At 33.4% G+C, this 11,638-nt stretch overlaps 1 protein-coding gene across 2 annotated transcripts; it reads right to left on the reverse strand.

The window, feature by feature from the left end:
* Positions 1-2,338: 2,338 nt before the first annotated feature.
* LOC110113204 (transcription factor PHYTOCHROME INTERACTING FACTOR-LIKE 15) lies at positions 2,339-6,432 on the reverse strand. Of its 2 annotated transcripts, none has more exons than XM_020845670.2 (8): positions 5,837-6,432; positions 4,704-5,754; positions 4,512-4,613; positions 4,381-4,446; positions 4,228-4,293; positions 3,684-4,160; positions 2,845-2,926; positions 2,339-2,764 (listed from the first exon to the last, which is right to left on the reverse strand). In XM_020845670.2, exons 1-7 carry the CDS (start codon positions 5,971-5,973, stop codon positions 2,849-2,851), a joined length of 1,977 nt encoding a protein of 658 aa, XP_020701329.1. In that variant the 5' UTR covers positions 5,974-6,432; the 3' UTR covers positions 2,339-2,764; positions 2,845-2,848. The 2 variants fall into 2 exon arrangements, with proteins under 2 accessions (XP_020701329.1, XP_020701328.1); XM_020845669.2 differs by having other exon boundaries at positions 2,339-2,761; positions 5,837-6,429.
* Between the last annotated feature and the right edge of the window lie 5,206 nt (positions 6,433-11,638).

The raw sequence follows: 11,638 nt of genomic DNA on the forward strand, positions 1-11,638 counted from the left end.
AGTGAGGCATCTATAGTATTTATAATAGTTCTCTAAAAATTCTTAAATGTCATTATGAAGGTTACCACGGAACTATAACCGGAAAGAAAAATGTTAAGCGTGTAGTTCTTTAAACATACAATGCTACCTGATTTTTTGTTAACTCTAGTAGTTTATGCATCATCATATTCATGTTTAAAGTCAAAATTGATTTATTTATAGATTTTGTATGAACTAGATTATTTTATATGATTTTTGTGAAATGAAATTTGAATGATAATTTAGATTGTTAATATTATTTTGGGTCATTTAGATGGCTCTAATTTGTTCTATAATGTGGCTAAGAAAAAATTAGATTTAAAATTTTTTTGAATTAGAAATATTTATACTAAAAAGCTGTTTTAAAAAGCAGTAAGAAAGTTGTTCCAAACGAAACTTATGTCAAATATAAAATTGATCAAACGCCTTAAACGTATATCAATCTTTGGGATCATCACTCATTTTCTGGTCCACTAGCAAGCAATTATGCGATTTTATCTATTATGTTTAATGGACTTCAACAATTATATTTGAACAAAAATTACAAACCAATTACGCATTATATTTCTATTTCTCTTAATTTTTGCAAATTAAGGTTTAATTATGCTTAAAATGAATTAAATAAATTATTAGTTTGTAAGGATGCAATGAGCTTCTAGACTTAGCTCTATAACATTCATTTCATTTTTTACATGCAAATCATATATAATATATTATAGATTCTTTTCATATTCATTAAATTATTAAAAAAGAGTAAAAAAAAAAACAAAATATTTATATGAAAATGCCACTCAATAAATCATTCAAAACTATGCAAGACAATAGACACCAGATTGTAACAATCATAAAAATAAATAAATAAATAAAAGATTGTAACAATCATATGACTTTCCATATCTGTAGTACAGATATGAGCTGGGAGTGGCTCCCATCTTCTTCAAATTTGAAAAAAGCCATATATAGCTACGTATAATATGATAGTTATATTTTTAAAATTTTAAATATAATTTTTTAATTGTTTTTAAAATAATGTTTTAGTATAAAAAGTAAAAATTTATACTATAAAGCTGATTTAAGAAGCAATAAGAAAGTCATCTCAAATCAAGCCTGGGGTGACTTTCTTGCTGCTTTTTAAAATAACTGTTTAATATAAAATTTTTAATTTTTATACTAAAAGTGGTTTTGAGAAGTAGTAAGAAAGCCGTTCCAAACGAGGCCTTAGTCTTCATTTAAGATAGTTTTTTCACCGCTTTTAAAATAATTTTTTAATACAAAAATTTTAGTTTTAAGATTACTAAAAAGTTGTTTTAGAAAGTAGTAAGAAAACTATCCCAGATAAAATATAAATTTTCTTGTAACTATACATATTATTGAATTAGGAAAGCCAATTCTACCCTCCTCTCAGTTGAAATTCTAATTTTACCACTAACTTCAAGAAAATAGAACATACGGCAACACTTTCTATGTTATTCAACACAAATATTTCATCACAAATTTAGCTTAATCTGGAATATAGTAATAGATGACTATAAACTTATAAGAAATGTCCTCACACCTTTTTTTCAACTATCTATATGAGAAGCAATCTCCAAGAAATTGATTGATTAACTATTTTCATTATTATCATGACATAAATTTTTATTTTTCAATAGTTTTTCGTATTATTTTAAATATTAAATTTATTATTTCCAAATTATTTTTTTTCTTTCATATATATCTAATTTTTCTAATGCTAATTTTATGAACTGATATATTGGACACATTCCACCACCATTAAAATGCCATGTGAAAAAGCTATATAGGAATAGCTATTTGTGAAGTTAATGGAAAGAGAAGGCAACATTGGACTGTTATGGTCCTGATTCAATGAAAGTTCAAAAGTTGAAAGAACCAACCAAGTAGTGATCTCATGAAAGAAGGCAAGTGGGGAACAGCTTATGACAGGCAAAATTATTGGAAAGATGTTATCTTTATCCCATCTTCTTTGAATTGCTGGAAGTAATTTGCAAGCACAAATAAAGCTATGGAGTACAGCTTTGCTGAAGAAATATGATTGGGAGGTAATGAAAAGTCAATCAAATCAATAAAACTTCCTGAAATGATTGGGAGAAGCTAAGTTTAACAATTTCACCCAAAAATAGCTCAGCAAAGCTAACTTCTGCAAATTTCTGCACCATTTTTGTCCTCATCCTTGCTTTAACAGCTCATTAAGGTCATTTCATGAACAAACTTCCACTGCTATTTTTTGTTTTGTGGCTGCTGCAATTATTTGTAAAAGAAAACATGCATTTTAGCAAATCTGATTGGAAAAAGCTACTACTCATCATAAAAGTTCTTAGAAAGCATTGATAAAGTTGTTGCCAAACAGAAATATAACAGCCATCTCACAAGAAAAAGCCGCCTGGAATTGACCCTTAGAGAAAAAAATAAAAAACAACTACGATTACATCCGAACTTTGCTACAGGAAGATAATGAAATGCTTGGTTGGTGCACCTATCCATATAGAACAGTAAAAATTTCATCCCTCGAAGGATTCATAATTAAAACATATTCTCCAAATCTAGCAAAAGAAGATAAGAACAAAAAAAGAGGGAGGAAAAGGGGAAAAATAAAACAAAAAAGAGAACAAAACATGATCATTTCCAAAATTCTTGGTTTTTAAGGTTCTGCTGAAGTGATCTGCATCTTATGTAATGTTGATGACTTCTGTCAACCACAATTTTCTTGCCAATGGAGTAGTTCCTGCTATGAAACAACAAAATATATGAGCTATAAAGGAAAATCTTTCATTTATATGATCACTACATAAGAAACGTTCTACTCACTGGTTTATGTAGTTTTATTGCTATTGACAACAGGATTAACATGCAATTCTTTACTTTCCTTTTGCATCAGTGGACAGACAGCCTGAAAGAAATGCATGGAGGTGTAAGATGACAGCAGATTCATAAAGCTACTTTATGAAAAGCCAACATGCTTTCAAAAGTTTTTGATGGGAGATTGAATTGAAGGGCTCTTTTGTTGCAAGATTTAGGCTTTGTTTGGAGCTGCTTTCTTATTGCTTCTTAATGCAGCTTTTAGTATAAATATTTTAATTTTTTTATTAAAAAGCTGTTTATAAGAAAGTCATCCCAAACGAAGCCTTAAATAATATTTGACCAGGATTTAGGCTAAATCTTGTCAAACAGAATTTTTGAATCACTTAAATATTACTACTTTCTTAAATCCGTTTTATTCCCATTTCAGGCTAAGGCTTCGTTTGGGACAGGCTTTCTTACTGCTTCTTAAAGTATTTTTTTAGTTCAAAAATTAATTAAAATTTTTGTACTAGAAGGCTGCTTTAGGAAGCAATAAGAAAGCAGTTTGGTGTCCCGAATGAGCCTAAATCTTGAAAAAAGTAGGATTTAATAGATTTGCAACATCTTTCCTCACTATACCACTTCTTCTGCTTCATTTCAATGCTATATTAAAAATATTAACAAAAAAACTGTTAGGATACAATCAGATTTAACATCTATCATGCCAAACAGTTTTCAAAGATTTAAATCATAGATTTGCAACATCAATGCTCTAATGTGTTTTAATAATATTGTGGTCAGCTCAAAATTAAGGAAACATGGAGAAGTTCTGAGAACAAGAAGGATCATGTATGATCAAGTAAAACCTGTGAAGCTTCTCCTTTTGACTCTTTAGTCCTTGCATTTTCTACTGCTTCCGAGTTTATGCATTGTTGCTGTTGATTGTTTGAGCTAGAGGGATCTTTTTCTGAAACTTTCAATGGATTCTGGGGAAAAAGGCCTGCCTGAGAATTGAACAAGGGAGCATGAGGAACTGATAAAGGGGGCCTTTGTCCTGGGACTCCAAGTGAATGAATACTGGAAGAAGGTGGCATTCCATGAAAACCTGCCAGACCTGGAACCAAAGGACAAGGGAATCGGGCGCCATGCATTAATGGAGGAACTGGAATGAGACCTGGAGAGCCGTTGAGGTCAATCATTCCCATTCCAAACCCCAAACCCATCCCCATTCCCAAACCAAGTGGTGAGAAATGAGAAATTGATGGAGCTCTCAAATGCTGAAAATTCATCCCTGCTGGTAACATCATAGGATGCATGAATAGCCCATTTCCCATAGACATCATCTGCACGAAAAACCAAGGTTTCTGTTTGTCTGAATCAGATAGAAAATTTGGAAAAAATCTCTTCTACCTGCACTTGCAGCTGAAGTGTTTTAAGATACTCAATGGCCTCATCAAGCATGGAAGCTTTGTCAACCTTTATATAATGCATTTTCATGTCAGCCATTCAATTTTAGGTACTTCATTGAAATTCAGAGCTTGAGATAAATAGAGAAGGTGTTACTTTGTTGCAATTGGGAATGAGTTCTTGCAGAGCTTTCATTTTCTCATTGATCCGGTCTCTTCGCCGCTGTTTAGATTAGAACAAGTTAGCAAATAATGAATCAAGGTAGAATGAAGCCATCTGCTACTTACTCTTTCAGATAAGTTATGAACTTCAGCAGCACGGCTTCTCTTTCCACTTTTAGCTTGGCCTGAAGAAGGTTTCTTCACCGTAAATAACTCTTCCTCAAGATCCTAAATGAAAGAAAACTAATCAGATGAAAGAAATGGAAGAATTGTAAAAGGATAATGCAATCATAAGTATATTTTATGTTCATTACTCACTTCACTCTCTTCTCCTGATTCTTCTACTTCCCTTGCTCTTTTTCTTGATTTGTGCTTTAAATCATTTGAAGCTGCTGCAGCATCGTAGCCTGAACAAACTGAAGAAGAAGCAACAACTGCTTCAGTTCCCTTATCAGCTTCAGTTCTTTCAGCAGCCATGCTTGCTGCAAAGCTTGACGCTTGGCAATTAGGTGAAGTGCTGACTCTGTTAACCACAGTGCTACTTTGAACATGTTCTGCATCGTCAACCCCGGTCTTTCCATATGAACCTGAATCAACCTTTGGCTGATTAAGACTCTTCAAGCCATCTCTGGACTCTACTACTGTCGACTCAACAGGATAATTGCTTGCAGCAGTACATGATTTATCATGACTCTTCAACCTGTCAATACTGTGAAGATTGGCTTTAGCAAGAGCAGCAGGCCTTGAGAAATGTGAAAAGTTCATTAAACCTGCACTGTTGCTTTGATGAAAAGGCTTCTGAACACCTACATGTTCTTTCTGAAACTTTGTGCTATTGAGATCACCAAAATGGCCACTACTAATTCCCACTTCCAACACTCTTGGCTTTGCATTCTCAGATAAATTGTGGCACTGGTGTGGCATATTCAACAAATTGTTAAACTTACTTCTACTTGAGTCTGAAGCACCTGGAGAGGACCTAAAAATATGTGAATCTTTGGTTGCTTGGCTACAGCCGGTACTTTTATTAGATGTGTAAAGATTGCTATTTGTATCTGACAAAGATGTCATATGAACACTAGTAAGCTCAGAGAAAAACTCTGAGCAGTAGTCATTTTGAATAGAATCATCTATTGCGTAATTTAACCATGGAGCTGCATCATCTTCTTGATCATTCATTGAAGAAGGGACTGTAGAAGGTAAGTCATGTGCCACAGAATCTATTGCTCCATTCTGCCCAAATTTATCCTCAACTCTTCCATTGAAGGCAAACTCGGTTCCAACGGTACTCTTCTTTGTTCTATTAGATTGTCCCTGCATCACTATTTGACCATTCTCCCACAACAGCTCGACTAGTTCAAGTTCAGGCCTTCCATGAACAAAAGTAAGAAGGTTGCAGGAAAAAAATCTTATCTTGGGAAAAAAATTATAAGCAGGAGTAGCTGACTTACATGAAGGAAGATAGATCAGAAGAGTAATTTGGCATCTTCATTGAATGGGCGGATTCAGACTTTCCCTTTTTTGATGTGTGATGAACTTCTGAAATAGGCATGATCTGACTGACCAAATCTTGGAAATTGGATTCCATAAAAAGACTGAAGCAGATGATCTGAATCCAAAAGTAGTCATGCACGGGATGTGCCTGAGCTGATCTCTTTGTTCTCAGTTCTTACGAAGGTAAAAAAGATCAATAAAGATGCATTCTTATCTTCTTCAATTCCTCCAAAATGATCTCACTCAAAAATTGAAGGAACCTTCATGCATAGTAAAATAACACAAACTTATATCGTCTTTCCCGATTTGCAGACTCCAAAAATAGATGAGGAGCAGAAATCTCACTTGCTACCCACCATAGACAGCTAATAATCGTAGGGTAGGCTGCAGTAGAGAGATGAGAGAGGCTTCAAGCCACATGTAACTGAACCCTTACCCCTCCTTTGTTACCATCCCTCCCCTCCAAAACGACAACTAGTGGCAAGCATCCAACGGTCTGAATCGGTTTTGTGGGGTCTTCAAGTTTCAGGAGTAAGAGATAAGGTTCACTGCAATTATTCCAAGCACTTGAACCCGTCACTTGCAATCTTGAAAGCTTAAAAGAATCCATGATAACATTATCTACTCTTGGATTCTTCAACTTTTTCTTTCTTTTTTTTGGGGGGCATAAATCTCTCTCCCTATCTTTCACTTTCATTAGGAATATGTGAAATCACAACATAATCTCATCATTGGTGCTACAAAGATAACAATTTGTCTTTTGTAAAGACAAGGTTTTATTTAATGTTTTCTAATACCACAAAAAGAGTTAGATTAGTGGGAGGCTAAGCGCGTTTGAAAGTGCTTTCTGTGCTTGCATGCTTAGTTAAAGTCAAAGAATAGAGCACATCAAAAGCCTAACAGTAGTTTAGAACACTTAAGCCGAGTGGATAGATGTTTTGTCCATTAATTGTCAGCCTTGGAAGTCAAGAGCACAAATTTAAACATCTTTTTAACTATTGCACTTTGATGCTCACTGTTTCAAAAGAAAAGAAAACAAAATAGGACAGACTCATAGATTTAAAGATGTTGATTTAGTAGTTATAATTAAAATATTAGAGATTAATTTACTGATAGAGCTTAAGTTAAGCCTGCTTGAGCTAATTGTAGAGATATTTCTATAAAATTTATTTGCTGCAAAAATTACATATCGTTCAACTTTGTACGGGTGAGAATATTGAGCCATTGTCTATGTCTATGTCATTGAGGGATGGCATGCGAGCCTGATGTGTATTAGTTTAGGCCCCATCTTAGTTCTTCCGAGAGGCCATTATCAACCTTTTTTTTTTCTTAGTTTGTTTTATCTTCTTCTCTATCTTCTTGTCATGATGATTATTATTGAGCAAAAAATTACCACTCTATGAAAAAAATAATATGAATAAAAAGGTACATCTATTATTGATTTATTGCGGGCTAGAATATACGCGGCAATAGAGTTATGATCTACGTCTTAGCATTGCATAGATATATAATTTACACACAGATAACACAAGATTTTTACATGGAAAACCCTGGAAAGGGAAAAAATCACGGGGCCTAGCCCAGTTGATATTGATTCCACTAGAATTTGAGTAGGTTATAATGGGTTGACTCGCCCCCGAGAGCAATCAGATCACAAATATCAATGATATGGTTGAAGTCAGGGATACATGAAAGTTCTACGTCACTTGATGGTATGGTGGAACTTTGGGGTCACCCGGTGATCTGGCAGAATTTCATTGTCATTTGGAAGTTCATGTGTCAGTTAGTAGAACCTTGGTGTCCGTATGTGATGCCCTAGAATCTAAATTGGAAGATTTATTCATTTATCCTTTAAATAAATAACAACCAGAGCTATCTAATATCATCTATCAAAACAAATTCTATTTATAATTCAAAACATTAATATACACATCTGTATTAATTCCCAAAAATCATATATACTACTCAGGACTATAACAAAAAGAAATAGAACCTGAAGAATCCTAACCAGCCTCATACTTCTGCTCCTATGCCCTGACATGTAATCATTTAACCACATATAATAACCTTAAAAAGCCCATCAAGTCACCAAAACCTATAACTAAATTCAAAGCACAGTAAATGAGCAATATATTTGACGACAGTCAAATCATAATAGTTACATTCATATGATCATTGAGTTAGTGCAGAAATAATAAAATTCATATGCAGTAGTATTATAATATATAAATAGTAAAACACAATATTAAGAAAGCTAGTAAAGAGCAGTAAGCCAGAATGAGTGTCAAATCTATAAAACGATCATCATATCCATAATGCCAATTATTAAAGAAATCGGATAAAACATCAATTCTAAACTTAGTAAAGATTATATAAATCATGTCAATATAGTAAAATCGTATAGGAGTGTATCCATATTATTCAATTATTCTATATCACGTGCTCAATATATCACATGCTTACTATCAGTACAGTGAATTAGTAGTATCACATAGTATCAGTAATAATTTAGTGGTAGAAGTAGTAGAATAATTTAATAATAATAAATATGTGCAGTAATAATAAATTCGTACAATAATAAGAACAATGTCTCAAAACATTCATTTCAATAGTTACACTAAATAAGTAGAAGTTCTAGCTATCATGATGTTTTTCAATGTTAGTATTAGTGTTAGTAAACTTTTAGCTCAATAAACAAAGTCGTCACTCTTTGCCGCCGACATAATAATAATCTCCTTATAACTCTCAATTAGTGTATCACATGAATTAGTAGATGATAACACCAAATCATAGTATTTAAAGGAAAGCTCGTCAGCCCACCATCCTGTTATGTCAATCAGTCTCCAACCAACGGGTCTACTAGTCTTTACTTATTTGTTTCATACATGAATAGTATTATCACCATAATATAATAATAATAGCGACCAGCTATTACTCCAGCACATGTCCACATCCATTTTAAATGCATTCTTTACTTATTTGTTTCACACATGCATATTATTATCACCATAATATAATAATAATATCGACCAGCTATTACTCAAGCACATGTCCACATCCATTTGCAATACATTGCAACAAATAATGCATAATTAAGCTTAATTAAGAATATGCAAAATGTCATAATAGTATACAACAAAGAATAATATTAGGCAAAAATGCATATTTTTAAAAAATTATAAAATAATTAGGGATTATGTAAAATGATGTTTTAAGGCTTTTATTGTACTACACTACTATTTTTAGAGGACAAAATAAATTTCAGAGTATACAAAAATTATTGTATTTTCAAAATCACCCGATAAAAATCTCAAATAAATATTCAAAATGCTCATAATCATATTATCTATAACATACAAAAAGTTACGCGATGAAAGTTTTGTCAATACAAAGTTATTCACGTTTTTTGATAACGAAAACACAAATTTGACCGGAAAAATACTAAAAATACAAAATCTTTGAAATCAGAAATAGGATATGGATTCCTTACAGTGAGACGAGCAATTATCCCAACAGGCCCGACTGACGAAAATCTTATTGCAACCTCTAAATCCAAAACTTTCATTTCTCTCTCACATTTCTCTCCAAAACTTCTTTGTTTGACGAAATCCATAGGAAAATGGTTTTAAAAAGCTTTTATTACATTAATGACATAGGATATTTTATTAAAATAATAATTTAATATTATATAATTAATTTCTTTAGTCTAAAAATTCAAATAAATTATTTTTGGACTTAAAAATTACAGAAAAATATCCATAAAATAAATTATATTATTTAAAAAATATCAATAAATTAGTTTGTAAAACAGACACTTGATGGTCCCAAAATCATCACTTATACCGATATGTACAAATTTCTTAAGAATTTTCGCTGGTGTCAAAAAATTACAAAAAAAATTGTGTAAGTAAAATACTACAATCAAAATACAAGGGCGAAGACGGATTATGATTTGAAATTATAATGACTCCAAAAAATTTAGCAAAGTCAAAAAATGGGTTATTACACCGTAGGTGGTTCAAAAGAACTTTGGGCGTTAGGTGGTAGTCCAACAAAGCTTAGTATGTTAGGTGGTATTCCGGTAGAGCTCAGGGCATCAATTGGTGGTCTGGCGGAGCTTAGGACGTCAGATAGTGGTCCGGTAGAGCTGAGGACGTCAAGTAGTGGTTTGGCGGAGCTTAGGACGTTAGGTGGTGGTCCGGCTGAGGACGGCAGATAGTGGTCCGGTAGAGCTGAGGACGTCAAGTAGTGGTTTGGCGGAGCTTAGGACGTTAGGTGGTGGTCCGGCTGAGCTTAAGACGTCAGGTGGTGGTCCGGCGGAGCTCAAGACGTTAGGTGGTGGTCCGATGGAGCTTATGACGTCAAGCGGTGGTCCGGCGGAGCTTATGACGTCAGGTAGTGGTCCGGCGTACCTCAGGGGCGTCAAGCGGTGATCCGAAAAAGCTTAGGATGTCAAGCAATGGTCTGGCGGAGCTTAGGACGTCAGGAGGTGGTCCGACAAAGTACTGGCTCCCCCCTTCAAATGACACACAACATATTGAACCTGCCTTTCAGGAGCAATTTTCATATACTCAAAGAAAGTTTCAACCGCTCTTTCCCAATCCAAGAAGTCCTTTAGGTGAAGCCGCCCATCAAATGCCGAAATATCCAAATTTGACATAGAAACCATCTTGCCGTTGATGGTGTGCCCTGTGGTGCTTAGGTCTTTCATAGAACTATGGAATTCTTCTTCTTGGGTTGGAAGCTGCATTTATTTGTCTAGTATCATTGCACATTTCAATCGTGAATCAAAGAATGCGGTGGTGAGTTCGTCGAGCAGCTTGGAGATGCTGCTTTGAGCTAGCCACAAAGCTTCCAAACTGATATCATCATCTTAGACAACCTGCTTGTTTACTTCCGCCAATTACGCTAGAATGTTAGCTCTGATACCAAATCGATGGAGAGAAAATAGCAATGCAACAGTAAGAAGATTAATTTCTTTGTCAAAAGTGATATCTTCTGACATGTTTTTGGTGATGCGGAGCATTTTAGCTTAAAAATGTTCCTAGGATTATCTAATTTAATTTGTTACATGTTTTCTAGAATCTTCCAAATTTTTCTAGTTTTCTACTTGATTATATATATATATATATATATTTAAGAGGAATGGAGCTTGTATTTATCTTTCTTTATTCTTTAATTGGAATTAAATCCTTCAAGCATCATCTTCTTCCAACGGTCCAACCCACATCATTTGGTAATTATATATATTGCCTCCACTACTGATTTTACTATATAACTAATTAAAGCAAAAAACATAAAATATAAAAAGGTAGTGTAGTCTTAATAATAATAAATAAAAAAATAATTAGAAATAAGAGTAGTGGAGCCACCTGCGGCGATGTCGTGAACCTCAGGTGCATATTAGCTGGATCAAAGTTGCCTAACTAGCTAGCTCAGATTTTTGGTGAAAATTGTCATGTTAAAAAAGTCTTTTGAATGAGCTAACTTATGCTCATTTGACATAACTTTTTTATAACTTTTTTAAATAATTTTTTAGTATAATAATTTCTTAAATTACAAAATTTTATACTGAAAAATTATTTTAAAAAACCAATTGATCCGTTTCTCCTACGCTCCTATTAAATTAATTTGCATAATTTGTATTATACTAACTTTCGTAACTAATGAGCTAAGCTCCCATTAAAATTATGATTAATTAAATTATTATCCTTTCGTTTTTATCCCGCCGGTGGAACCATCCCTTCTGCAAAATTCTA

Source organism: Dendrobium catenatum, unplaced genomic scaffold (assembly GCF_001605985.2).
Source record: "Dendrobium catenatum unplaced genomic scaffold, ASM160598v2 original_scaffold_144855, whole genome shotgun sequence".
NCBI classification, from domain to species: domain Eukaryota; kingdom Viridiplantae; phylum Streptophyta; class Magnoliopsida; order Asparagales; family Orchidaceae; genus Dendrobium; species Dendrobium catenatum.